The sequence below is a fragment of the Lepus europaeus genome, chromosome 19 (assembly GCF_033115175.1).
Source record: "Lepus europaeus isolate LE1 chromosome 19, mLepTim1.pri, whole genome shotgun sequence".
Taxonomy (NCBI): domain Eukaryota; kingdom Metazoa; phylum Chordata; class Mammalia; order Lagomorpha; family Leporidae; genus Lepus; species Lepus europaeus.
In genome coordinates, this window is record NC_084845.1 from 60824917 (window position 1) to 60850245 (window position 25329).

The 25329-nt window shown below is 48.6% G+C and overlaps 1 protein-coding gene across 1 annotated transcript in view; it reads right to left on the minus strand.

Annotated features, from left to right (window-relative positions):
* Nucleotides 1-6173: 6173 nt before the first annotated feature.
* CFDP1 (craniofacial development protein 1) overlaps nt 6174-25329 on the minus strand; it is a 143130-nt gene continuing 123974 nt past the window's right edge. Inside the window, exons 6-7 of the mRNA XM_062177891.1 lie at nt 17236-17394; nt 6174-6503 (exon numbers count right to left, since the gene is read on the minus strand). Of these exons, the coding sequence (XP_062033875.1) occupies nt 6392-6503; nt 17236-17394 (271 nt within the window). The 3' untranslated portion in view covers nt 6174-6391. The remainder of the gene's footprint in view (nt 6504-17235; nt 17395-25329) is intronic.

The window sequence follows — 25329 nt, forward strand, 5'->3', positions numbered from 1 at the left end:
GGGGAACCTGCTGCCCCTGCCTATCTCCCAGTCATGCTCCTTCTCCCCAGCACCCCTAAGCCCACCCCCTACCATCAGTGTCAGGCCTATGCCCTTGGCACCTGCTGCTGACAACTGCCTAGAAATGATGAAAACAGCATCACTGTAGCGGCCTGTCTTGTCTCTGCAGTGCAAGTTGTATTCTCCAAAAAACTGCAAATAACCCCAAGTAGTATAATACATATTTGGCTTCATGTGCTTGGCACAGAGCTCCAGAAACCCTAGGAATTTACTGTCTTTTGTATGCTAGTAAGGGGTGGAGCGCATCATCTCCCAAGCCTACTACCAGGTCTCTCCCTCTTACCAAGCCACTGATGACCTTATCTAATCCTAATCACCTTCCCAAGTCCCTGCCTCCAAATACCATTGACAGGAACTTGAAGAGTAAGTTTCCAACATAAGAACTTTTGGGGACGTATTAAAGCCACAGCAAGGCCTAACTGCCACAGACAACTGAGAGGCAACGGAACAGAGTGGAAGACAGCACGTCAGACACCGGATTCTAATCCCAGCTCTGCTGATCAGCTCGTGGCCCCAGGCACATGGCTTGGCTCTCTGCCTCCCTCAGTCATTCTGGCATCTGTAAAATGAGGGGGTGAATTAAATAATCCCTGAGGCTTAATGCCAGGAATCTACAAGTCTCCAGCCAGGCAGGTGATTTTTAGGCACTCTAACATCTGAGAACCATGGTTTATAGCCTCCCGACTTGTAAAAAGTTTAAAAGCCTCCAGCTATGCATTTAGGAAAATTACATCTTCTTTCATCCTTGCAACTTCAAATAATTCAAATTCCTAAGACTCCGGCAGCGCCAGCAAAACCGTAACGAGTCAGCCCACATTCCCTCCCTGGCCTCTGCTCAGACTCACCTGCAGGAACCCTCCTGTACTTACAAAGACTTTGGAGCCCTTACCAAGAGCTTAGCAGACTCCACCTTCAGACTGTGAACGACTTGGGAAAGCAGCCCAAGTCAGGTCTTGAAGGCAAGCATGAAAGTCACAGAACAAAATCCACCCAGGTCCCAGTAAGCACAGCTGAAGAGGCAGCACCTGCTGCCAGGCTGGCAGCGATGGTGAGGCCCATGTGCGCACACTCACACCACTCAGCCGGGTCTGTAGTGTGTCAGCGAGGCTGCACTGCAGCTTGGAGAAGACCCAACGACCAGACACACGGTTCTCCTGTGCCAGGCGGGTTCCCCCAGCTCCCGGGTCAGCTCAGCCAGCGCTGGGCCCTCCCTGCCTGCTGGCCTCCTCCTCCCTACTTCCCCTTTAGATACAAGGGCTCTTCAAAAAGCTCATGGAAAATGGAATTAAAAGATAAGTTTATTTGGTGTAAATGCGTTTTTGAAATCCATGCATAGTTTTTTCATAACACATATTTTCCATTAATTTTCTCTTCTTTTTATTATTATTTTTTTATTTTATTTTTAAAATGATATTTGTGTTTATTTTGGTCTTTTTTTTTTTTTTTTGACAGGCAGAGTGGACAGTGAGAGAGAGACAGAGAGAAAGGTCTTCCTTTTGCCGTTGGTTCACCCTCTAATGGCCGCCGCGGTTTGTGCGCTGCGGCCGGTGCACCGCGCTGATCCGATGGCAGGAGCCAGGTGCTTATCCTGGTCTCCCATGGGGTACAGGACCCAAGCACTTGGGCCATCCTCCACTGCACTCACTGGCCACAGCAGAGAGCTGGCCTGGAAGAGGGGCAACCGGGACAGAATCCGGTGCCCCGACCGGGACTAGAACCCGGTGTGCCGGCGCCGCAAGGCGGAGGATTAGCCTAGTGAGCCGCGGCGCCGGCTTAATTTTCTCTTCTTTTTAAAAATATTTTATTTATTTGAAAGGCACAGTTACAGAGAGAAGGAGAGACAGAGAGGTTGGTCTTCCATCCACTGGTTTACTCCCCAAATGGCCACAATAGCCGGAGCTGAGCCAATCCGAAGCCAGGAGCCAGGAGCTTCTTTCGGGTCTCCCATGTGGGTGCAGGGGCCCAAGCACTTGGGCCATCTTTTGCTGCTTTCTCAGGTGCATTAGCAGAGAGCTGGATTGGAACTGGAGCAGCCTGGTCTTGAACCGGTACCCATATGGGATGCCAGCATCTCAGGCAGCTGCTTAACTCATGATGCCACAACAGCCCTTACCATTTTTTAAAGATTCCTTATATACTTATCGTTCTGATTATAGAATGAATCTGCTTGCTTGAGAAAAAATGTTTTACATATTTAAAATTTTTATTTTCATTTTAGAGAAAGAAAAAAAATGCAGGGCTGGTGCTATGGCGTAGCGGGTAAAGCTGCCACCTGCGGTGTTGGCATCCCAAATGGGTGCTGGTTCGTGTCCCAGCTGCTCCACTTCTGATCCAACTCTCTGCTGTGGTCTGGAAGGAGTGGAAGATGACCCAAGTCCTTGGGCCCCTGCACCCACGTGGGAGACCCTGAGGAAGCTCCTGGCTTCGGACCGGCACAGCTCCAGCTGTTGAAGCCAACTGGGAAGTGAACCAGCAGATAGAAGACCTCTCTCTCTGCCTCTCCTCTGTTTAATTCTGACTTTCAAATAAATAAATAAATCTTTAAAAAAAAAAAAAAAAAAAAAGCCATGGGTCTTACCCAGCATGCCTGAGCAATTCCAGCTCTGGTTAAGGATTGATGGCAGAAAGCACAAGACAACACTCCCAAGAGCCCACTTTGGGTCCTTTCCATCATGCCATACCAGACCATGCCAAGCAAACCACACACGCCATACCATACATACCGGACCACACCAACCACTTCCTCTACCACATCACACGTGCATCTCACACCATCAACACTGCCTCTGTGGAGCAAGCCCACCACTCAGCCTCCCTCTTCCCAGCCTGGGTACCCGAAACACCTCACTTCCCTCTAAAAGTTCTCTTCCTCTTTCTGTGGTGCCAGTCACTCAGCCAATCTTCTGTGCCACACAGTTCTCAGGAGGATAGGCCCCGGGCTAGGTTGCCACCAGGGCTCTTGGCCCAGTTCTGCCTCATTAGCTGTGACAGCATACAACTCACTCAAGACTCAGCCCCAGAGGCCCTATGCAAAGCTAATTAGAGCGCCGCATTCTTCCAGAAGTAGGTGAGCTGAGCCCAGCAAGAGGCGTCTTCTATTCTTTGACCTTATACTGTTTTAGGGCAGATTTCAGTGAGAGAAGGTAACAGATACCCTGGAAATCCAACATGTTCATCTGGGACAGGGAAAAGACAAAGCACTACCGGCAACAGCAAGACCAGGAAGCTCAACTCCTGGGGAGCCTCTGGGCTTCGTAGGTCCAGCCTCTCCTGTCTCTCAGGCCACAGGGAGGGCTGAGCACTGTGGGCAGAGGCCGCCAAACTGCCCCTCAGCACTGACTCATGCTTTCCACTTCCACTTCCTGCAAACGTTTTCCTTAACTCCCGAGTAAGGGACATCATTTCCTTTGGGAGTCAGTTTTCACTAAATGTGGATATGTGGAGCTGGATAAAATATTCATTTGCTCTTAAAAACCGTGGGCTGGCCGGCGCCGTGGCTCAATAGGCTAACCCTCCACCTAGCGGCGCCGGCACACCGGGTTCTAGTCCCGGTCGGGGCACCGATCCTGTCCCGGTTGCCCCTCTTCCAGGCCAGCTCTCTGCTGTGGCCAGGGCGTGCAGTGGAGGATGGCCCAAGTGTTTGGGCTCTGCACCCCATGGGAGACCAGGAGAAGCACCTGGCTCCTGCCATCGGAACAGCGCGGTGCGCCGGCCGCAGCGCGCTACCGCGGCGGCCATTGGAGGGTGAACCAACGGCAAAAGGAAGACCTTTCTCTCTGTCTCTCTCTCTCACTGTCCACTCTGCCTGTCCAAAAAAAAAAAAAAAAAAAAAAAAAAAGAAAGATAGAGTTACAGACAGTGAGAGGAAGAGACAGAGAGAATGGTCTTCCTTCCGTTGGCTCACTCCCCAAATGGCCGCAGTGGCCAGAGCTGCGCTGATCCGAAGCCAGGAGCTAGGAGCTTCTTCCAGGTCTCCCATGTGGGTGCAGGGGCCCAAGGACTTGAGCCATTTTCCACTGTTTTCCCAGGCCACAGCAGAGAGCTGGATTGGAAGAGGAGCAGCCAGGACTAGAACCGGTGCCCATATGGGATGCCGGCACCACAGGGGGAGGATTAATCTACTGTGCCACAGCACCAGCCCAGAAAACGGGGGTTCTTGAGTGATGATGAACACACTTAATCCAGCCCAGCACCCAGCCTGGTCTCAGTGGCTCTGAGAAGGGCCAGGCAATTGTGGTGGTGGAGCAGTTCTTGGTGGATAAGGTAGGGAGGGATCAGAACAGGTGGCAATGCTAGCTGAGAAGGCCAGTCCCATAGGGACATGGATGGGCTCAGGCAGAAGTTCAGATGACTGAGAGGAAGACAGGCCTCAAGTGTCCCCATGGATGCCTACCTGCTTAGTCTCTGCCTGGGTTGCTGGCTGGCACTGGGGGCACCCTTTGATCTGCAGCCACACCACTCAGTCCATTGTGAACGGCCAGGCAGGGCTGAGTGACTGCTGGCTCTTGGCTTACAAGAACCACAAACAGCTACTCTTTTGAAGAATAAGCTACCACGCCCCAAGAGCCTTGCTCCCGGCCAAGTTCCTCTGTTCCTTGAAATTGACCCACAACAGTAAGAAGTGAACAGGAGTCAAACGAGGTGCTTCAAAGACTGGGAAGATGAGAGGCGAGACTTGGAAACCTTAGTTTCCAAGCTGTCAGGATGGATACAGGATCTTGGGAAGCAGGAAGGGCCTCCTCCTGAGGCCAGGGATCCCAAACTGTACTCCTGGCCACGGGGCTGCCCACTTTCTCCCAAACACCTCAGAACATTTCAAAGTCCCTCCTTACAGAGGTCAATTCTCTCTCATACAAACTTAAAGCATGTTCCATTACAAAATGTTCTACTATGAAAGGTTCGAATCTATAAAAAAGACAACAGCACAATGAACCTCATATATACCCCTCCCAGCTTCACAGTTACCAAGATGTGGCCTATCTTGCTTTAGCTCTAACCCCACTCACTCCTCTGGACAACTTTAAAGACCAAATGGAGAAAAGCCTAGACAGAACGTGCCGGTGGGGCCGGTGCTATGGCATAGCTGGTACAGTGCTGGTAGCCCATATGGGTGCTGGTTTGAGTCTCAGCTGCTCCACTTCCGATCCAGCTCTCTGCTATGGCCTGGGAAAGCAGTGGAAAGTGGCCCAAGCACTTGGGCCCCCCACCCATGTGGGAGACCTGGAAGAAGCTCCTGGCTTCTGATTGGCACAGCTCCAGCCATTGCAGTCTTCTGGGGAGTGAACCAGTGGATGGAAGACCTTTCTCTCTGTCTCTCTGTCACTCTGCCTTTCAAATCAATAAATAAAATCTTAAAAAAAAAAAAAAAAAAAAGAAGAAGAAGAATGTGCCAGTGTGCTGGCTGGCTGACCGATCACCTGTCCACATTTCGTTCTTCCCTGCCTGTTGCCCACAGCAGAGTGGGATGGCTGAACCCTCACCTTTCCAGTGGATTTCAGTCTTCGGAATGCCACTTTTACCCAAACATTCCTTGCCCCAAAGTCAGGAGCAGGCTAACGCTTTGCTAATATGAATGGTGACCACCTCTACTTCCATCCTCACCCCAAATGTGTTTGTTACCTATCCCCTTGCTGCTTCCCAGAGAACATATGACTCGAAGCAGGAACTTGGGACTTAAAGTTTCTTTTAAAAGTCTAGGAAAAAGAAAAAAACAAAAAAAAACCAGGGTCCTCCAGAGTATTCTCTGACAAATAAAAAATTTCAGAATTACTGAGGTAGAACACATCTGAAGTTGGTTCTTCTCTGGAAGGAGGAAAAGGGCTGGTGGCAAAGCCATGACCTCAGCAACAAAATACCCTGATTTTCAGCCTGGTGGGGGAGGAGGCCGGCTCAGGAGTGATACAGGGAGAAGTGCAAGGGGATGCGCATAGACGCCAGGGACCTGGCATCGTGCTCTCACTGAGAGCCTCCTCCCGAGGTCCCCAGAGCAAGGCCAATTTCAGAAAGCGCCTGGTGCCCAAGATTCACATCTACGTTAGACTGGTTAGCTTTTTCCACTGCGGCCGCCCAGGCCTGGGGAGGACTCCGCAGCAGAAAGGGAAGGTGGCCAGTCATTGTCTTCAGCAGCCTCTCACAGGACCACTTTTTATTGTAGCTTGTTTTTTTAAGGAGCAACTTTTCAAAGTAAAATGAATGAAATCACATGAAGTCAGGGTACATACATGGAACTTCAACGTAGAAAAAGAGATCTCGCCTGGAAGTAGTGGATGAGAAACACTGGAAACATTTCACAGATGCACGAAAAGCTCACACTGTAAATAGGATTAAGTGGCTACTGATTTCCCCCAAGACATCCAGGTTTCATTTTGCTCAGCCTGAGGTCCCGCTCAATTTCGAACTGCCTGTGATCCACGCGGTCTAGAAAAGCCTTCCGTTCAATATACCTGCAGGAAGATGAAAAAAGTACTTGTCAGCAGAGTAGAGGGGAGCATGGCCTCCCCTGCTCCATCTGGCCCCTCGCATATCAACGGGGTGCAGTCGTCCCAAACAGATGAACACAGCTGGTGCCCAGAGCGACCACCCACAACTCTTTCAGGAACATCCAAACCACTCATATTTCAGCTAAACAAGGTTGCTTGTGATCCAGATGTGAGTGAAAATAAAATGAAGAGGAGAGGGGAGGGCAACACCTCATCAAAGGGAAAGAACACTAGAGGCTTGGGGCCAGGAAAACAGGGCACTTTTGTTACAAGACTTTAGGGGAACATGAAGAAAACGACTTAGCCAAGCATAGGTCCAAACCCTAGCTTGGTCACACATGAACTGGGCAAGGACCCAATCTCTCTGAGTTCTGTCTAGCTCTACAGAAAGTTCACGATGCTCCATGTTCTGGGGTTAGTGGGTGCTGAGTTGGGTGAGCAGAAGCTATGCCTCCCATGTATCCGAATCACAACGTGAAAAAGATGCATCTGAAAATGGAAGACACAGCACAGTAGCAAGACCTCAGGGGTCCGCTGTGAAGAAGGCATAAGTATGTGGAGTGCACACTGAAGCTACTTAACTGGCCTCGCTCTTTGCCTCCACTCCTACCTTGCTCCTCTCCTTTGTCTTCTCCACCAGTTTGGGTCACCTGTTAGGGTGACCCCCACCACAAGATTAGGGATCTCTGCGGCCTGCAGTCCGCATGCAGGGTCCCCTTCAAAGGCTGGGGCTCTGCTCAGCAATGAGACCTCCCCCAGTCCTCTCAGGCAGCAGGGAAGGCAGCCCAGGCTGACACAGGCAGGCGTGCTCAGTGAGACACAGCTTGCATTTTAATGCACCGTCTTGCCATGAAAGTGTGCTGCCACTTGCCTGGGGGGAGGAGATCTCTGCCGCTAATTAATCTATTGAGAGAGCAAAATTGCCATTGAAAATGGGAGACATAATTGAATCTCTGCACTAATTTTTCTTTTGCTGCACTGTGGAAAATGTGCATCTGTTGTTGCAAGGTTATTACACTTAACGGTGCGATCATTACCAGGTTCAAGAACTTGTGTCCCCTTGCTGAATCAACGTCTCACTTTCTCTCCCAGCAGCCTCCTGTGAAGGGCAAGACCCGCTCACTGCCTGACAGCCATTGACCCTGCACCGACTGCGGAGGGCTGGTGGGAACATGCAGACTCTGAGGGCGGGAGCTCCGAGTCTGACTCCCGACTGTCACTCACTGAGTGTAGGACCCCGTCAGGAAAAAGGATGGCCCGTTCTTAGGTTTGCTATAAACCCTCTGACCAGGGTACCTGCCGGGGAGACAAGGTGGAGAGGAGGAGGAGTAAGTATGTGGGTTTCAATGTTTGTGGTTTTTCCTTCCTGCTTTCCTTCAGAGAAGAGGAAGTGATACTTAGATTGGGACACTCACTGAGCATGAATAAACCCACTGCGAGTTCCCAGAAGCTGTACTGGGTTGAGATGACCTTGAGACCATTAAGAGGGAAGCACAGGCTGGACACTAGATGGGCAGGTATGGCGGAGTTCAGGGTAGGGAAGGCTTCAGACAGCAATGAGCGGCAAGTGCAGGATGCAGTGCGTTCTCAAGGGCATCTCGCACAAGGACCAGCTTCACTCCTCATTCACAGCCCTCTGCAGCTGCTAACAGGATCCTTGTGACAGCCTTGGTTTACTGCCAGGAGTTGACCATGAACAAAACTTCTACTGACAAGGACTCTCCCACCTCTAAGAGACAGAAAGGTGCTGAAGAGGACAGAAGCCCTCACGTCTTACTATTTGACTTTGGGCAAGACACCTAATGATTTGTGCTTTATTGTTTTCTTCTCTGTAAAACAACAGTAAAAATTACAATATCCTGGGGCCAGCATAGCAGGTAAGGCTGCCATCTGCAGTGTCTACATCCCATTTGATCACTGGTTCAAGTCCTGGCTGCTCCACTTCCAATCCAGTTCTCTGCTATGGCAGCCATTTGGGGAGGGAACCAGTGAATGGAAGACTTTGTCTCTTCTCTGCCTCTACCTCTCTGTAACTCTTTCAAACAAATAAATAAGTATTTTTTTAAAAAAATCACAATATCCTTCTGAGAACCCAATGACTGTGAGAAGTACAATAAAACAAAAAATGTCATGGGAACTGGTAGGGAGTAGGAGGGTCTTGTCCTCCACTTTTTTTTTTTTTAATAAGATATATAGATTTGAAAGGCAGTGAGAGTGAGAATGAGGGTGGAGAGGGGGAGAGGGAGAGGGGAGGAGAGAGAAGAGAGAGAGAGAGTGAGTGAGAGAGCGAAAGAGAGAGCTTGATCTTCCATCTACTGGTTCATTCCCCAGAGGCCTGCAACAACCAGGCTGGGCCAGGCTGAAGGGCCAGGAATTCCATCCAGGCCTCCCATGTGTGTGGCAGGAAGCCAAGCACTTGGACCATCATGAGCTGCTTCCCAGGACGCACATTAGCAGGAAGCTGGATCAGAAGCAGAACAGCTTGGACTCAAACCCAGGCAATCTGAGATGAGATGTGGGCATCTGCTGTGCCATGGTGCCCCCTCTTGCTTCTCTTTTCTTTCTTTTTTTTTTGATTTATTTTTATTTATTTGAAAGACAGGGTTACAGAAAGGTACAGAGAGAAAGAGGTCTTCCATCTGGTGGTTCACTACCCAAATGGCCACAATGGCCAGAGCTGTGCCCATCTAAAGCCAGGAACCAGGAGCTTCCTCCAGGTCTCCCACGTGGGTGCAGGGGTAAAAGGACTTGAGCCATCCTCTGCTGCTTTCCCAGGCACATTAACAGGGAGCTGGATTGAAAGTGGAGCAGCCAGTCTTGAACCGGCACCCACATGGGATGCCGGCACTGCAGGCTGCGGCTTTAACCTGCTGTGCCACAGGCTGGCTCCATTTTTTTTTTCCTTTTCTCTTCACTTTGCTTCTCTCTCTCTTTTCTTTTTAAAAGACTTATTTATTTATTTGAGCGAGTTACAGAGAGACAGAGGCAAAGAAAGTGAGAAACGTCTTCCATCCACTGGTTCACTCCCCGAAATGGCCACAACGGCCATAGCTGGGCTGATCTGAAGCCAGGAGCCAGTATTTCTTCCAGGTCTCCTATGCGGGTGCAGGGGCCCAAGCACTTGGGCCATCTTCCACTTCTTCCCCAGGCCATAGCAGAGAGCTGGATTGGAAGTGGAGCAGCTGGAACTTTAACCAGCATCCATATGGGATGCGGGCACTGCAGGCTGGGATTTAACCTGATGTGGAAGAGTGCTGGCCCCATTTTTCTTTCTTTCTTTCTTTCTTTTTTTTTTTTTTTTTAAGAATCAGGAGTTTCATCCAGGTCTCCTACGTGGGTGGCAGGAGCCTAAGTACTTGGACAATCTTCTGTTGCTTTCCCAGGCACTTTAGCAGGGAGCTGGATTGGAAATGGAGCAGCTGGGACCTGAACCAGCGCTCATACGGGATGCTGGCATTGCAGGCGGCGGCTTAACCTGTTGCTCCACAAAGCCAGTCCCCTGCTTTCCATTTCTGACCTGTCACTCAGTAGGAACGGAGACCAAAGGGCCAATACTCCAGGAAGGGGAGTAGGAATACTCCAGTACTCCAGGAAGAGGAGCAAGGCTGCTTCCAAAAGATGGCCTGGGTGCTCAGCTATCTCAACTAACCCTCAGGGAGCTTCCAAGCACTTTATGTGGGTCACAGTCCCAGAACAACATGGCCACAGACAGATGCAATGGGAATCGTAACTCTGGCTCATTTTCTGTCTTGAAGCTTTTCTGACCTGTGCCCAGCCCTCCTGGGGCCCTAGCCTGGTTCAGCCCAGTCCACAGGGAAGCTAGAGGACACATCATCCTTTTCTGCTGCTACTGTCTTTTATGGCCCATTTAAAAGGCAGTCAGTCTTCACTTTCTATAATAAAACATCCCAGTAGCATCAAGAACCTAAGGGATTTTCTCATTTTTTTCCTTTTAGAACCAGGTTAGACATACCAGGCTCTGACATCTTTTATCTTTGGACCTTCCAACCCAAATTACTTTCTTGCTACAGATCTTCCTGAGGCCCAGGCAAATGGAGAGGGAGGGAAGGAGGAAGGGACAGAGGGTAGGAAACGCTGCCAGAGAAGATGTCAGTCACCAGCCACTATGGGGCAATCCAGCCCACAAGAGGTCAGAGGGCTCGATGGTGGGAAGGCCCAATGGTGTGCTGACCACCCCTGAGAGGCCTCCTGCAGGCTGGTCAGGACACATAAGAACACAGGGAGACACAGGAAACTGGAAGCAGGCACATGTAACTGAGGCCGTTTTCTGGCTTCATTATTTGCACATTGCTCCAAGCAGAGCCAGTGTGTGGTTCCCTAAGTGAGCATTCAGTGCAAAGCAAACACGGGATGGAAAGGGGTATGCCTGTTTCTCACACCACATTGCAATAGGCAATGAAACATGCCAAGGCTGGAATACAGCTCCAGGATGGTCATTCCTGCCCCTAGAAATACAACTGAAAGAAGCAGTCTGCCTGATACCGCACAGGTCTACACTCCCAAGCTGGGATCTAATTTACAAACACTTCAAGGGCCAGAATGAAAGGGCAGAGATTTTAATTCAATTTATTCTCCACTGCTTTCCCTCCCATGTCACCTCAAGGATGCACCAGTTCTGAAAGACGCTTAGCGGTCATGGAGACAGATTCTTTGGAAAAAGAAAATTGTTTTCTCTGGTCTCTCTGTCATGCCTCTTTGACTCACAAAAACATCTGGTTTCCAATCATCACGCTTCATGAACTTCAATTTGATTGGCCAGATGAAAGCAGTCAAAAACACACCTGCATTTCTTTTCTTTTCCGCATGATTCCTCCCCAGCAATGCTAGTCTCCACGCTGGCACTGCTGGAAAGCAAGGCTGCTGATGGCCACCACCAAACAGGTTACAGGGCTAGAGGGACTTGTGCTCAACAACCCAGTGCACAGCGACTCTGCTCCAGGGCTGCTGCGCCGGGCTTCGATGGAAGGCAGCAACCTTTGCTGGACAGATGACTCTTCTGGTGGCCATTTCTTTTTAGTTTTTATCTATTTGAGAGACTGATATATGCACAGAGAGACAGAGAGGTAATTCTCATCGGCTAGTTCACTTCCCAAATATCCACAACAGCTGCGGTTGGACTGTGGCCAAAGCCAGGAGCTGGGAACTTAGGTCTCCCATGTCGGAGGCAGGAACCCAGTCACTTGAGCCATCATGGGTGGGGACATTTCAACCAACTCTGCTGACTGAAAGTGATACATGGATGGAGGCATCATTCTGATGTATCATGCTCCTCTCTTCTGGGTGGTTAATTCTAATCCTATCAGGCAACCAACCAGAGCCAAGGCTACCAGCTGGCTAGTGGGATGGGCATTTAGACATTGCAATGGTGTAGTTCCTGCTCTGTGCTAGGGGCTGCTCTGGGTGTTGCTGATAGAGTAGGGAGTAAGATCTTGCTGTAAGTCCCAAACAGGACAACACATATCAGTCAATAAGTGTGACAGAGAAAATCAAGCAAGGTGATATGGCTGACAGTTGCTGGGATACAGTCTCCCTGGGGAGGAGAACCACAGAGGGGCAATGAGGCCAGGCTGCAGCAGACATGAGGAAGAGAGGCCAGGGGAGGGTGGGAGACAGCCTGCGGAGGGCCTGGCTGGTTGGGGGAAGGAACATACCCTGATCTGCAGTGCTCCTGGAGGGGTCAGGGCAGGGAAGGACCACAGGCTGAACTGTACTCTCCAAGCTGCATTTCAGATGCTGGGTGGACAATGGCTAGAAGGGCACAGAGGCAGAAGCATGGAGCAGAGAAGATGCCAGTGGCTGGAGCTGGGGTGGGTGGCAGTGGGGCAGGATAAGGAGGCACGGATTGAACTATTCTGTGATGGAAGCACAAACAGGACCTCAGGATATAAATGGGAAGAGAAGAAATCGAGGATGACACCTGGGTTTTCTTTTCACAGTGGCATGGACTGTGATGTGTCATTTTCTGAGAAGTCAGAGGAGTCTGTGGAGAGAGATCAAATGTTTGGTTTTGGACATTAAGTTTGATGTGTGGCTTGGACATTCAAGTGGAGATGTGAACTGACAGCTGAATCACAGTCTGGAGCTCAGGGGAACGGGCAGGGTAGGGGAGAGTGACTTTACCAGCAGAAAATGGTAGTTAAGTCCTGGAATGAGTGAGCTTTCCTGTGTAAGAAGAGATGGCGGGGCCGGTGCTGTAGCATAGTGGGTAAAGCTGCCACCTGCAGTGCCAGCATCCCATATGGGCACCAGGTCAAGTTCTGGCTGTTCCACTTTCGATACAGCTGTTATGGCCTGGGAAAGCAGTAGAAGATGGCCCAATTCCCTGGGTCTCTGCACCTGTGTGGGAGGCCCAGCAGAAAGTCCTAGCTCCTGATTTTGGATACGCTTAGCTCCGGCCATTGCAGCCACTTGGGGAGTGAACCAGTGGATGGAAGACTTCTCTCTCTCTCGGCCTCTGCCTCTCTGTAACTCCAACAGCTCAGGGAAGGAAGAGGGACTAGAACAGATGTCCCCAGTTCCACTCCATACCACTGTGGAAAATATTCCTGAAGAGCTGGCAGGAATGCACCAGGAATGGATTCAAGGCGGTAAAGCTTGAGCCATGTATGGTCAGTAATGGCAGGTGGGAGGAAGAAATGCAAGCAGAGGACTTGGGGGACTCCTATTTCTCAACACATTAGGTATCTCTACTTAGTTAACTCCCACAATAACCCTGAAAGGCCCACTCAAGAGGCCTCACGTTACAGATGGAGAAATGGGGGCTAAGGCCCATAGCAGGTTGATGGCTGGGTCAAGACTGGAACTCAGCTTCAATTCAGTTTATTGTGAAATAACATACATGCAGAAGAATGCAAGGACAAGGCAAATGAATGATTATAAAGCAAGCACTTGTAATGGGTCCAGAAGAATAAGGCTGCTAGCCTTGACAAGGCCCCTGAGTAACTCTGACCCCAACACCAACAGCCCAGAGAGGTGTGAGCTCACCCAGGACCTGGTTACTCACTTCCTCACTTTCAAGTTTTTGTTTCCTCAACACTGAAGTTCAGTTGTATCTATTTCTTGCACTTGACATAAGTAGAATGATACTACATGTACTCCTTTGTGACTTTCTTAACAAACTGACCTAATGGACGCAATGGTTTTGCCTGGTTTTGGACTGAGGGCATGTATTCCTTTGTGTTATGTTCCTACAATTTCTTCGCGTGCCTTCCCACTGAGGAACAGCACCCCACTGTGTGAACATACCACACTTCTATTTTCTATTACCCTGTACATAGACATTTGAGTTGCTTCCAGTTTCTGGATGTTAATTTCATTTCTGTTGGAGACAAAGCTAGGAGTGGCAGTGCAGAATCACAGGGAACGACTCTGTGGAGCTTCAGCAGGTAATGCCACAGTGCCCTCCAACTCAGATCACTACTTCCCAGAGAAGCTGGGTATTTTTATCACATGAAGAGACTGCATTCTTTCTTTCTGGAAACAATTTTGTCTTAAAGCTTACTTTTTTCTATTTCTATGGCTACCTCCACTTTTTTGGGGTCAGTATCCACTTGATTAATCTCCCATCTTTTAATTTTAAGCATTTTTGCATCCCATTGTTTCAGATAAATCTAAATAGCCAATAGCTTGTTTTTTAAAATTCAAAATATTACTGTCTTTTAACTGGGGCTTTGGTTTTGTCTATACTTTATGGAAGCATTGATAAATTTAGTCTCCAATCTCATACTACTTTGTTTTTCCTATTGGTCTAGCCTTTTCTGTGTTACTCCTGTATCTTTTTTATCCCTCTATTACTTTGGAAATTATATACCGTGCTTCTAGCCTAGAAATTCCAACATGCACACTTAATTAATGCCTCTACCCTCCTTCCAACTCTGTGGCACTCTTCCCAACGGCATCCACTCTGCAGTTGGCTCTCTGGTTGTATGTATGCTAGAAAGGACACTGTTGTCTGGCTCTTGCCTCCAGAATTTTGATGCTATGATTTGTCTAGGATTTTTAACCCTAGCTGTGTAGCAAAATCACTTGAGGCGTGACCTATCTGTCCTAGACTTTCTGATTCAGTATTCTGTACAGGGGCGACCTTGTCATCTGAAATTCAGAAATGTTCCCCAAGGGAAGTTCATACTCAGGCAAGGTGAGAATCAGAGCTACAGTCCCTTCCCTGGATAAGGGTCAGACTCCTTTACTCCATCTGTAGAATCTGGGAAAGGAAAGCGAGGGGGAGGCATGGGGTTGACATAGGAGCAGGCAGGTGAGGAGGGTCAAGGCAGAGCACAGTATCATCAGGTCTGCAATGGAAGAACAAAATCACCAGGCCAGCACTATGGGTAAAGAAATCATCTGCAGTGCCAGCAACCCACATGGGCAATGGTTCGTGTCCCGGCTGCTCTACTTCAATCCAGCTTCCTGTTAATGTGCTTGGGAAATCAGCAAAAGATGGCTCAAGTGCTTGGGCCCCTGCACCCATGTGGGAGACCTGGAAGAAGCTCCTGGCTCCTGGTTTCGGTGTGGCCCAGGCCCAGCTGTTGTGGTTATCTGGGGAGCGAACCAGCGGACAGAAGGTCTCTTTCTCTGTCTTGCCCTCTCCCTCTGTAACTCAAACTTGCAAATAAATAAGTAAATCTTTAAGAAAAAAAAAGACACCATAATCTCATCTGTGAAATCTGGGGGAGGTGTATGTGCTCAGACGGAGGAAGGAAAAGCAGAGCAGCAAAGCGGCAGTTTCTTAGCTACCCCTAAACCACTTACGTGATTTTCCCTTGCTTGAAAGGCCCTCACCAGGCTGCTGTCCTTCTTAATCATGCTTTCTCTCTCAGCCTACATTTGATTAACTCTTCCTTATCTTCAACAGCACCTACTCTTACTTTTCTAAGATCTCCATTAACTGGAACAGAGTGAATGTTGTCCAACCTGTATCATCAATACCCAAGAAAGCAATAGAGCATAGTACACACTAGCAGCTTCTCTGTTGCCCTAGATCCCTGTGCAAAAGCGGAGAAGAGGAGGGAGCTGTGAGTTAGCAGAGCTGAATCAGAGTGGAGCAGCCTGGGGCAAATGTCAGAGCTGCCCAGCCCTGTGGAGCCAACACCCACTCCTCCTTGTGCTTCATCCTGGGTCTTCCCACATGGCTGTGGCTCCTCTGCCTCTGGCTAAGTCTGACTATTAGGCAAGTCCACAAAGTCACTGAAACGTTTTATTGCAAAACATACCAGCTAGCTTCTAGGTTCATTCAAATAATCTTGAAGATTAATTTGGGCATATGACCACCTCTCCCAAGAAAATCCCTCCTGTCTTTCCACTGATTTAGCTTATTAATAACCCAAATGACTTGTATTTCATGTAAGCTTTTACATGACAGGTGTGCTGTATGGTGCATTATGTATTTCACACACATGTAACATGTATATACATACTATATATGTATATAGTATGTATATATGTACACACACACACATATAAAATATATCTTTTCATGAAATCCTCACAACCACATGATGAGGGTGTTAACAAAATGGTGCCATCTTATCTGGGGTGCCATCTCAAGCCCCAGATGCCGTCTTAGGCTCTGGCCCTGTCACCATTTTGTACAATCAGCTTTGACCCTAAGCCCAGCCTGGCTTACTAAAAGTCGGGTGATCAAAAGGCCCAATCACAAGCATCAGCTCCACCCCCACCCTAATGGGATTCGCTGCTCCCACTTCCTTACTTCTGCAAGCTGTGCAAGACCTGTTCTCCTAGTACAGGCTGCTGTTTTCTCTTGCACGGGGAGGCAGCTTGTTAGTGCCCCCCGCCCCCAATAAACCTTCCTTACTCCAGTGTTTGCTGTGTTTTGTGGTGGCCTTCCAGAGGCCAACCTCCGTGGGGAAGAGCCACCTCAGGGGTGCCCGGTGTGCTGCCTCTCAGCACTTCTTTTCACCCAGAGGGGCTGGGAAGTTGACTTGGAGCCTTCAATCCACTTCTGCAGTAACTTTGCTCCTGAACTCTTTATGGGGTCCCTAAGTACTTACTGACCCTGAAAATATTCTCTTGACATTTTTTTTAAATCAGCAGGAAAACAAACATGAGAAGGAAGGGATCCCTTTTACCACCAAATACATACTTGGTGGATATCTTTGTGTTCCAAAAGAAAGTGGAAGGGGGGCAAGCAATGGCCTGGGATGCTGTCCAAGGGGTAGTCACATCAGACAGGCTGTAGCCACCAGCAAAGTCCCACCCTGGGTCACAATGACACGAACAATAAGTGAATGAACAAAAATAAAAAACTCCCACTAGGCACTGTGCTGGTGTTGCTTTTGAAGCATCTGAACTAGTCTGGCTTCTCTGGAGGCCAAATGATTCGATCAGGCCAAGGCTGCTCCGAGGAGCCAGATCCGATCACGTGAATAAATCAGGCGACTTGCGGTTCACTGGAGCCGTAATTCAGCAAGTTCAGCTTGGCAGATGTGACTGGCCCCGAGAGCAGTGCCGCTCACACAGCCTCCTTTCCTTCACCCGCAGCGACTTTCCTGCTCATGGGACCTGCCCCACGCTAGGACGGCGCTTCCCTGACAAACCGGAGCACTCCCGCTTTTGCTTCACCACGGAAAGGCCCTGCTTTTTAAAATTGCACTTTGCCTCTAAGCAATCATTTGAGTTCTGAGGACTGGGAGAAGAGCAGGCTCCTCCTCCTTACCCCTCTTTGCCTCGGTTATGGATGGCCAGTTCTTCACTGATCCCCTCTTCCTCCTTGAAACTCTCCCAGTCCAGCTTGGATTTCTCAAGGGTGCTCATTTTCTGCTTCTTGGCTCCGATTTTCCCCAAAAGGCTGCTCATGCCACTTGACCTTTTCAACCTAAGGGGAAAAGAACACGAAACATGTAGCACGCAAACACTGTACACTCCTGATGAATGGTTTTTCTGATGGGCCCAGGTTTCCCTCGACTGGAGTCATTTGTCTTAATGGAAGTCATGCTCTCACCCAGGGCATTTCCCCGCGGTGTGGAGGATGCTGGGAGTATACGGGAGTTCTGACACGATCTTTCGGCCAACGCCTCTGACTGCTCTGCACGCTGCGAGCTCCTGTACACCTCTGTGTGCTCTTGAGGGCAGGTCCCTGCTTGCAGAAAGGGAAGAGTGGTGTGGCTCAGGTGTGGTTTTGGAAACCTACGCCCAGGTTCAAATTCCAGTTCTGCCTGTGTGACTTGAGGCTACTTACTTAAGTACCTGTGCCTCTGCTCCCTAATCTAGAATGTGAATGCTTACTCACAGGCTGTAGCATATTTTCTGTGTAAAAGTTAAAGCAGCACCAGGCCTGGGGTCAAAGGTGCAAAGTACTGGCTTCTTTAGTAACTGCCATCATTTGTGCTTGGAAGCCCCAGGGGATTCAGTTCCCAGCACTGAGGAGCCGGAAGCCACAGTACCATAAAAGGGCCCCAAGGACACTTTCCTTTCAACTATTGTGAATTTCTCCGGGGAGGTGGAGAACATTCCTGTCCTGTAAGCAGGGAACATACAGTGACGCCTGATCTGCTGGTGACGCTATCAGGAGCTGTGGGAGAAACCCCATGTGCCCAAACTCAAACTCTTGGCAGATCAAATGTTTCCAGTCAATGTTAAAGGTGCGAGATAAAGCAAAAAAAAAAAAAAAAAAAAAAAAAAAGTAGGCAGTCAGTTTGTTAAAGGTGGTACAAGGGGAAGGATCTACAGAAGGGATATGGCTTTTGGTTTCTTTATGAAACTAAAACAAGTCATCAACCAGAAGGTGGGATTTGGAGGTGGTTCTCTGCCTCACAGAGATTTGTATATTAAACATCTGGAAACTACAAACAACGCAACGCCTACCAAAAGCACTGAGCCCTGGCCTAGAGTGCTTGTTCTCCAAGTGCTTCCATAGTCACTTTTTCCTTCTTCTTTTTTATTTTTTTATTTTTTTTAATTTTTATTTTTTTTAATTTTTGACAGGCAGAGTAGACAGTGAGAGAGAGAGACAGAAAGGTCTTCCTTTTTCCTTTTTGCCGTTGGTTCACCCTCCAATGGCCGCCGCAGTTGGCGCGCTGTGGCCGGCGCACCGCGCTGATCCGATGGCAGGAGCCAGGTGCTTCTCCTGGTCTCCCATGGGGTGCAGGGCCCAAGCACTTGGGCCATCCTCCACTGCACTCCCGGGCCACAGCAGAGAGCTGGCCTGGAAGAGGGGCAACCGGGACAGGATCGGTGCCCTGACCGGGACTAGAACCCGGTGTGCCGGCGCCACAAGGTGGAGGATTAGCCTATTGAGCCGCAGCGCCGGCCCCTTCTTCTTTTTTTTTTAAGATTTTATTTATTTATTTATTTGAGTCGCAAAGTTACACAGAGAGGGAGAGACAGAGAAAGGTTTTCCATCCACTGGTTCACTCCCCAAATGACCTCACCACCTGGAGCTAGGCCATTCTGAAGCCAGGAATCAGGAGCTTCTTGAGTCCCCTATACAGGTACAAGGGCCCAAGCACCTGAGTCATCCTCTACTGCTTTCCCAAGCCACAAGCAGAGAGCTGGATCAGCAGAGGAGTAGATGGGACAGGAACCAGCGACCATATGGGATGCCGGTGCCACAGATGGAGACTTTACCTACTATGCCACAGCATCGGCCCCTCCTCAGTCACTCTCTCAACAGCTTCTCAGAGGCCACTGCGTTTCTGAGTGGGAAGGGGGTCATCTTCGAGACAGGCTAGTGTCACTCCAGCCCATTCTGAAAGCTGCCCTCTGCCTGGGGTGAGTCAGCAGGCCAGTGTCCACTACGAACATGAGGCTCTTGGGGCCAAGTGACTGTGCACATTCTCTTCCCCGATCACTGGTCCACAGTGATCAGTCCCTGTCAGGTCACACCCCACTATGCGCCAAGCCTAGTAAGTCCAGCGCACAAAAGGCTAGGTAGGTGTCATCATCCTTGTGCTGAATTGACCACATAAACAAAGTTCAGTGAGGCTAAATGACACAATGAAAGTCAAACCAACAGGACACAGCTCTGGGACAGCAGACGTCTCTGGGGAATCTCGGTGTGAAGCACTCTGTGGCCTTGCCTCTAGGACGAGGCAGCCCTTGAGATTTTCTGACAGCAATTTTACTTTCCAATTTGTTTAAGATGTTTTCGAACAGCTCTTTCATGAAATTTTAAATGAACTTTCCATTCACATCAAGTCCTACAACAATCTATGCATGTGCGCGCGTACATACACATACAGAATTTAGCCAGGAGCAGAGTGTAGATATGAAAATGGAACGTGTCTTACTTTCCTCCCTGATACTGCTCTAATATTTTCCATTTCCTCACCTGCGTAATTCAATAGCCTCTTAACATGTCTCTCGGCCTTCTTTTATCCTGCCCCTCACTCACTGGCCCTATCATAGCACCTACTGACATAATCTGATTACACTAAATTTTCTACAACACAAACTGATTGTATCTTCCTGCTTACATGGCTCTTCCCTGACCCTTACTGCCCTTCTTGGTAATCAATGCCCCAATCACACAGTTCTGAACTTGCACTTCACCTTTACCTGCCTCCTTCCCTTTCATATTGTTTTGCCTCAGCTTAGAAACCACTTCCTCTAGGAACACTACCTTTATCTCTGGGTCAGGTGACTGCTCCCCTGTTCTTCCCCTATGGAAGCACCAGTCCTTTCCAGAGCAGCTGTAGGCGCAGTGGACAGTTCTGGGCAAGCTCAGACTCACTGCAGATGGCATTCTACCAAAAGCACACACCTGGGGGTTTCTCATCCCTGCCTGGATATCATAGGCACGGTAGGGACATATGATGCAGTTCTTGCCACTGGGGCTACCTTCCCACGTGACAGGAGCTGGTGGCTAAGTGTCTCCCATCCCCATACTCAGTCAACTCCAGGAGCTGCTCTGAATACTTCTCATGAGTTCTCGTGGCACCAAGTCCTTATGCCTTAAAAACATGCTCATGTATTGGCTTGTCCTTCTTCCTTATCCAACTCTATCCACACCTCACTCTTGCTGTGTGGAATCTTTTTCCAAATAAATTCTTGCGACCCCAAATCCTGTCTCAGGTTCTGCTTTTTGTTTTGAGGGTGCAGTTTGTAACTAAGATGTTTAAGAGAAGAATTGTCCTCCTAATATAATCTCCTAATATTTAAATATTTTTATTCATTTGAAAGGGAGAGAAAGAGGAACAAACAGGCAAAGAGAAATTATTTTCTGCTCACTGACTCCTCCAACACCTGCAACAAGAAGAGCCAGGCCAGGCTAAAGCTGAAAGCCCAGAACTCAATCTGAGTCTTTCACATGGGTGGCAGTGACCTAAGTGCTGGAGCCATCACCTGCAGTACCCCAGGGTGTGCATGAACAGGATGCTGGAAGGGAAGTGGAGCCAGGCATCCAATCCAGACATGGAAGTGGGCGTCTCCAACAGTTGTCTTAACCACTCTGCCAATCACCTGCTCCTTCTTTATGTAATTTCTATCTCTCTGTGAATATTTGATTTCCTGTAAGCCTTTCTTTATCACATGAACATAGTTCTGCAAATACAGGGTGTTCCATGCAGTCAACAATGCCAACTGGATCACAGAACCAATGAGCAGAAGAGAATCAGATCTTTGTAGACAAATGGTATTCAGGGCACTTCCAGACTCTAGGGTTCTAAGGAGAGTAATTTCCACTTTTATTCTCCCACCAGTCTGGGGTTTCGCATTTTGTCGGGGCAGCACAGAGGCTATGCTCGCCATTTCACCCCTAAGCCTGGCTCTGATGGTCTTCCTAGATACTCCATCTTTTGGACAAAGCACTTTGAGAAGTCTGTGAGAATGATTTTTTTTTTTTTTTTACTGCAAAGCAGTCAGGAAAGGTTCCAGAAAAAAGGAAAACAAAAAACAAAAAACAAAACAACTTCCTTTGCCTTGTTTGCCATTAAACATCAGTGAAATGTCACCTGTGCTATTATGCTTTTGGGGAAAGCTTTCAGCTCTGCCTTCACTGGGTCATTAACACGCTTTATGATGTCCTAATCTAACAGTCTCTAGAGCAAAACAACTTGCCTTTTATTTGAGGCTAAATCAAAGTGCATGACACACTGACGGCAGCAGCGAACACATGTGGGCGGCTCATCCTGACAGACCCGCAGTGTCTGTCTGGAGCCTGGTGTGTGGGTCTCTGCAGGCTGCCGAGACCTCTTGCTCTCTTTCCACCTGAACATGCAGTTTGGGCAGCGTCATAGTCTTGTCATTGCACGACAGCTTCCAGGAAGGCAGAGGCACCATGACCTTCGTACCATCTCTGCCATTAGGGTACATCAGTCAAGCTTTCAGAAGGTGGAGGCAGGCTAGGGGGCTGCCTCTGAGCAGGGGCTGTAGACTCTGCTGGGAAAGAACATCGGAGAGAACCCACGGCTGCCTTTCAAAAATCTGCAAAATTTATTTTAAAAAGGGGCAGAAAGGAGGAAAGGAATATCACTGTATTCTTAGCATTTTATCCATTAAATATATTGAATCTGTTAAAAATAAAAAATTTCATAAATGCTTAAAAATACAAAGATGTCTAAGGAGCATGGTCTTTTCTCTACCTGCCCAGCTTCTACACCATGCCATGAGAGGGCACAGCTGGCCAGCGCTGTGGTTCACTTGGTTAATCCTCCGCCTGTGGCGCCGGCATCCCATATGGGCGCCGGATTCTGTCCTGGTTGCTCCTCTTCCAGTCCAGCTCTCTGCTGTGGCCCAGGAGGGCAGTGGAGGATGGCCCAAGTTCTTGGGCCCCTGCACCCGCATGGGAGACCAGGAAGAAGCAAGCTCCTGGCTTTGGATCGGCACAGCACTAGCTGTAGCAGCCTTTTGGGGAGTGAACCAACAGAAGGAAGACCTTTCTCTCTCTCTCTGTCTATAACTCTACCTGACAAATAATAATAATAAAAAAAGAGAGAGAGAGAGCACAGCTGAATGCAGTTTCCTGATGAGAAGACCCTTGTTTTTTTTAAATTTATTTACTTGAAAGGTAGTTACAGTGAGGGGGGGTGGGAGGGGGAGAGAAAGAAAAAGAGGGAGAGAGATATTGATCTTCCATCCACTAGTTCACTCCCCAAATGGCTATAACAGCTGGAGCTGGGCCAGGCCAAAGCCAGGAGCCAGGAACTCCATTTGTGTCTCCCATATGGGTAGCAGGGGCCCAAGTACCTGGGCCATCCTTTGCTGTTTTCCCAGGTGCATTAGCAGGGAGGTGGATCAGAAGCTGAACAGCATGGCAGGCAGCGGTTTAATCCACTGTGTCACAATACCAGCCCCAAGAGGAGACACTTGAGCTGATTTTCTTCGTTGGGTATTTTGTCCCTATCCATCAATCATTCGGCAGTTGTCTTAAACTTTCTTCCCACTGAATCTAGTCCAATGACCATCCTGATACCAGACATCAACTATGCATAAAAAAGACTCAGAAACTCAGCAAAGTGAAAAAGAGACAAAGAAGCCAAAGCAACAAGTCATTTTTTCCTTTCTGGGCTCAGAGTTTACAATGACAGTTTGCTAGAATTTACTCTGTGTCTCTTTAGTCCAAGAAATATAATATTAACAAATTCCACTGTAACTAGATGATAAACTCCATCCTGCTGCCTCTGTCATAAAGATATCATGGTAACTTGTTTACTTTGTTCCATGCTCATTAGCACGAACTCTGATTCATCCAACTGATTTGTTTTGCAGCCAGAGGACTGCCCCATCTGATCGCACTCAGCAATCCCCCTGTCTGCTGTTTACTGACAAGAGGTCCTGGGAAGGAGTGGGGGAGGTGACTTTTTAAGTGGAAAAGCTGAAAGGTTCATCAACTGGTTGTGATGGAGGGTGGGAAGAACCATCAGTTCCTGAAACTGGTCTTTAAAAATCAGCTCCGGCACCTGGCGGCCTCCTAGAGTAGAATTTTAAGGTTTGGGAAGAATGTAGTCATTCACTGTACTCATCCTATAGAGATCACTGAGAACTCACAGTCTACCACTCACTGAGCTAGAAACTGGGGACACAAAACCACACAAGGTATAATCTTTGGCTTCAAGGAGAAAACCTACAGGAGGAGAGAGCAACACACAAACTAAGATCACACACTGACAGCAGAAGAGCAAGCAGCTGAGGCTTTTTGTTCCAACCTCCAAGTCTTACAGAAGAGGTGCTAAAAAACACCAAAAAGGGTGAGAAATCTGCCCAAGTGCACAGTGGGAGACTTGAGATCAACACTCAGTGCTTCTGAAGCCTACTATCTTCACCATGCATGAAGGCTTGCGATGGGAGACAGAGAACCTCAGATCTCTCTCCACACTCTAATTTCTTTTTTTTTTTTTTAATTTATTTGACAGGTAAGAATTATAGACAGTGAGAGAGAAAAAGAGAGAGAGAGAGAGAGAGAGGTCTTCCTTCTGTTGGTTCACTCCCCGAATGACCGTAATGGCTGGCGCTGCGCCAATCTGAAGCCAGGGGCCAGGAGCTTCTTCCTGGTCTCCCATGCGGGTGCAGGGGCCCAAGAACTTGGGCCATCCTCCATTGCTCTCCGGGGCCACAGCAGAGAGCTGGACTGGACAAGGAGCAACTGGGCCTAGAACCCGGTGCCCATATGGGATGCTGGCGCCACAGGCGGAGGATTAACCAAGTGAGCCACAGTGCCAGCCCATCCACACTCCAATTTCTAACACTGCTCATTTTGGGGTGGATATTCTTATGTTCCCTGTTGTCCTGGGGCATGTCTTATTTTTTCTTGACTCACCCACTGCAAAGCACAGAGCCTTGTCCCTGGTACGCAATTACTATGCTTTTCATGAATGAAAACCCCATGATGTGACAAAGGACTTACGGAAATGACTTTTGTTCTCATGACAAAAAGATTCAGTGCTGCACTTGAACAGTCCAGAAAGGCCAGCTCCAAAAGTGGTTATGGAGGCACTACTGACCTTTACTCAGAACCTCACACACAGAGCCTGGTTGGAGACTACGCCTTGCATCTCAATATTGCATGATCACTAAAATCCACATGTCTGGAACAAAGATTCTTTGGCAGAGACTCAGTTTCCTTAGTATCTGCCCTCTGTTTAAAAGGCAGCAGTGGGTTCTCTGTAGCTCACACACACTATTTCCTAGAGCCACAGAAGGGGCTGACACTGGCAAGGTTCTCTCTGAGAAATGAGAAGGTGGCTTACTGGTAATTCCTGCTTGAGCACTGCTGTTCCCTGCAGATCTTCTCTGGGTTTAGATGAAATCCCTAAGAATGAAAAGTAAAACCCAAATCTCTGGGCCAATTTCATTACCTACCTGTGTAAATCTCTAAGAAATCTCCCCAAACCCTAAGATCAGACCACTCGAAGGAACAGACTGGAAGCCAGTAGTACACAAGGGTGGCAGTTTTAATCACATTCACTTTCCAACACTGTACTGACAGCATTCTCCATGACAGCATTCTACATGTGCTCAGGAGAGCAGAAAGCCAGAGTAAGACAGGAAGTTCCAAATGATCTGAAACAAACTGTGACTTGAAAAATCATCAGCACTCTTCAATCTGTTATTGAAGTTGGCACAGCATCAGCAAAAAAAGTGGCACCTATCAGCAAAGGGTGAAAATAGAAGCTGACAAACAGCAGCAGTTTCAGTTTTTATACAAATAGTGACTTTCTACTCAGTGCAATTACTCTTGTTCCTATCTAAGAGTAAAGGGAACTTGAGTTTGACTGCTTTGATTTCTGCTGCTCAACACCCTAACAGCACGTGAGTGAACACACCTGATTATTCTGGCGACAGAGCCCTGAATTCTGACCTCTTCTGGAACATT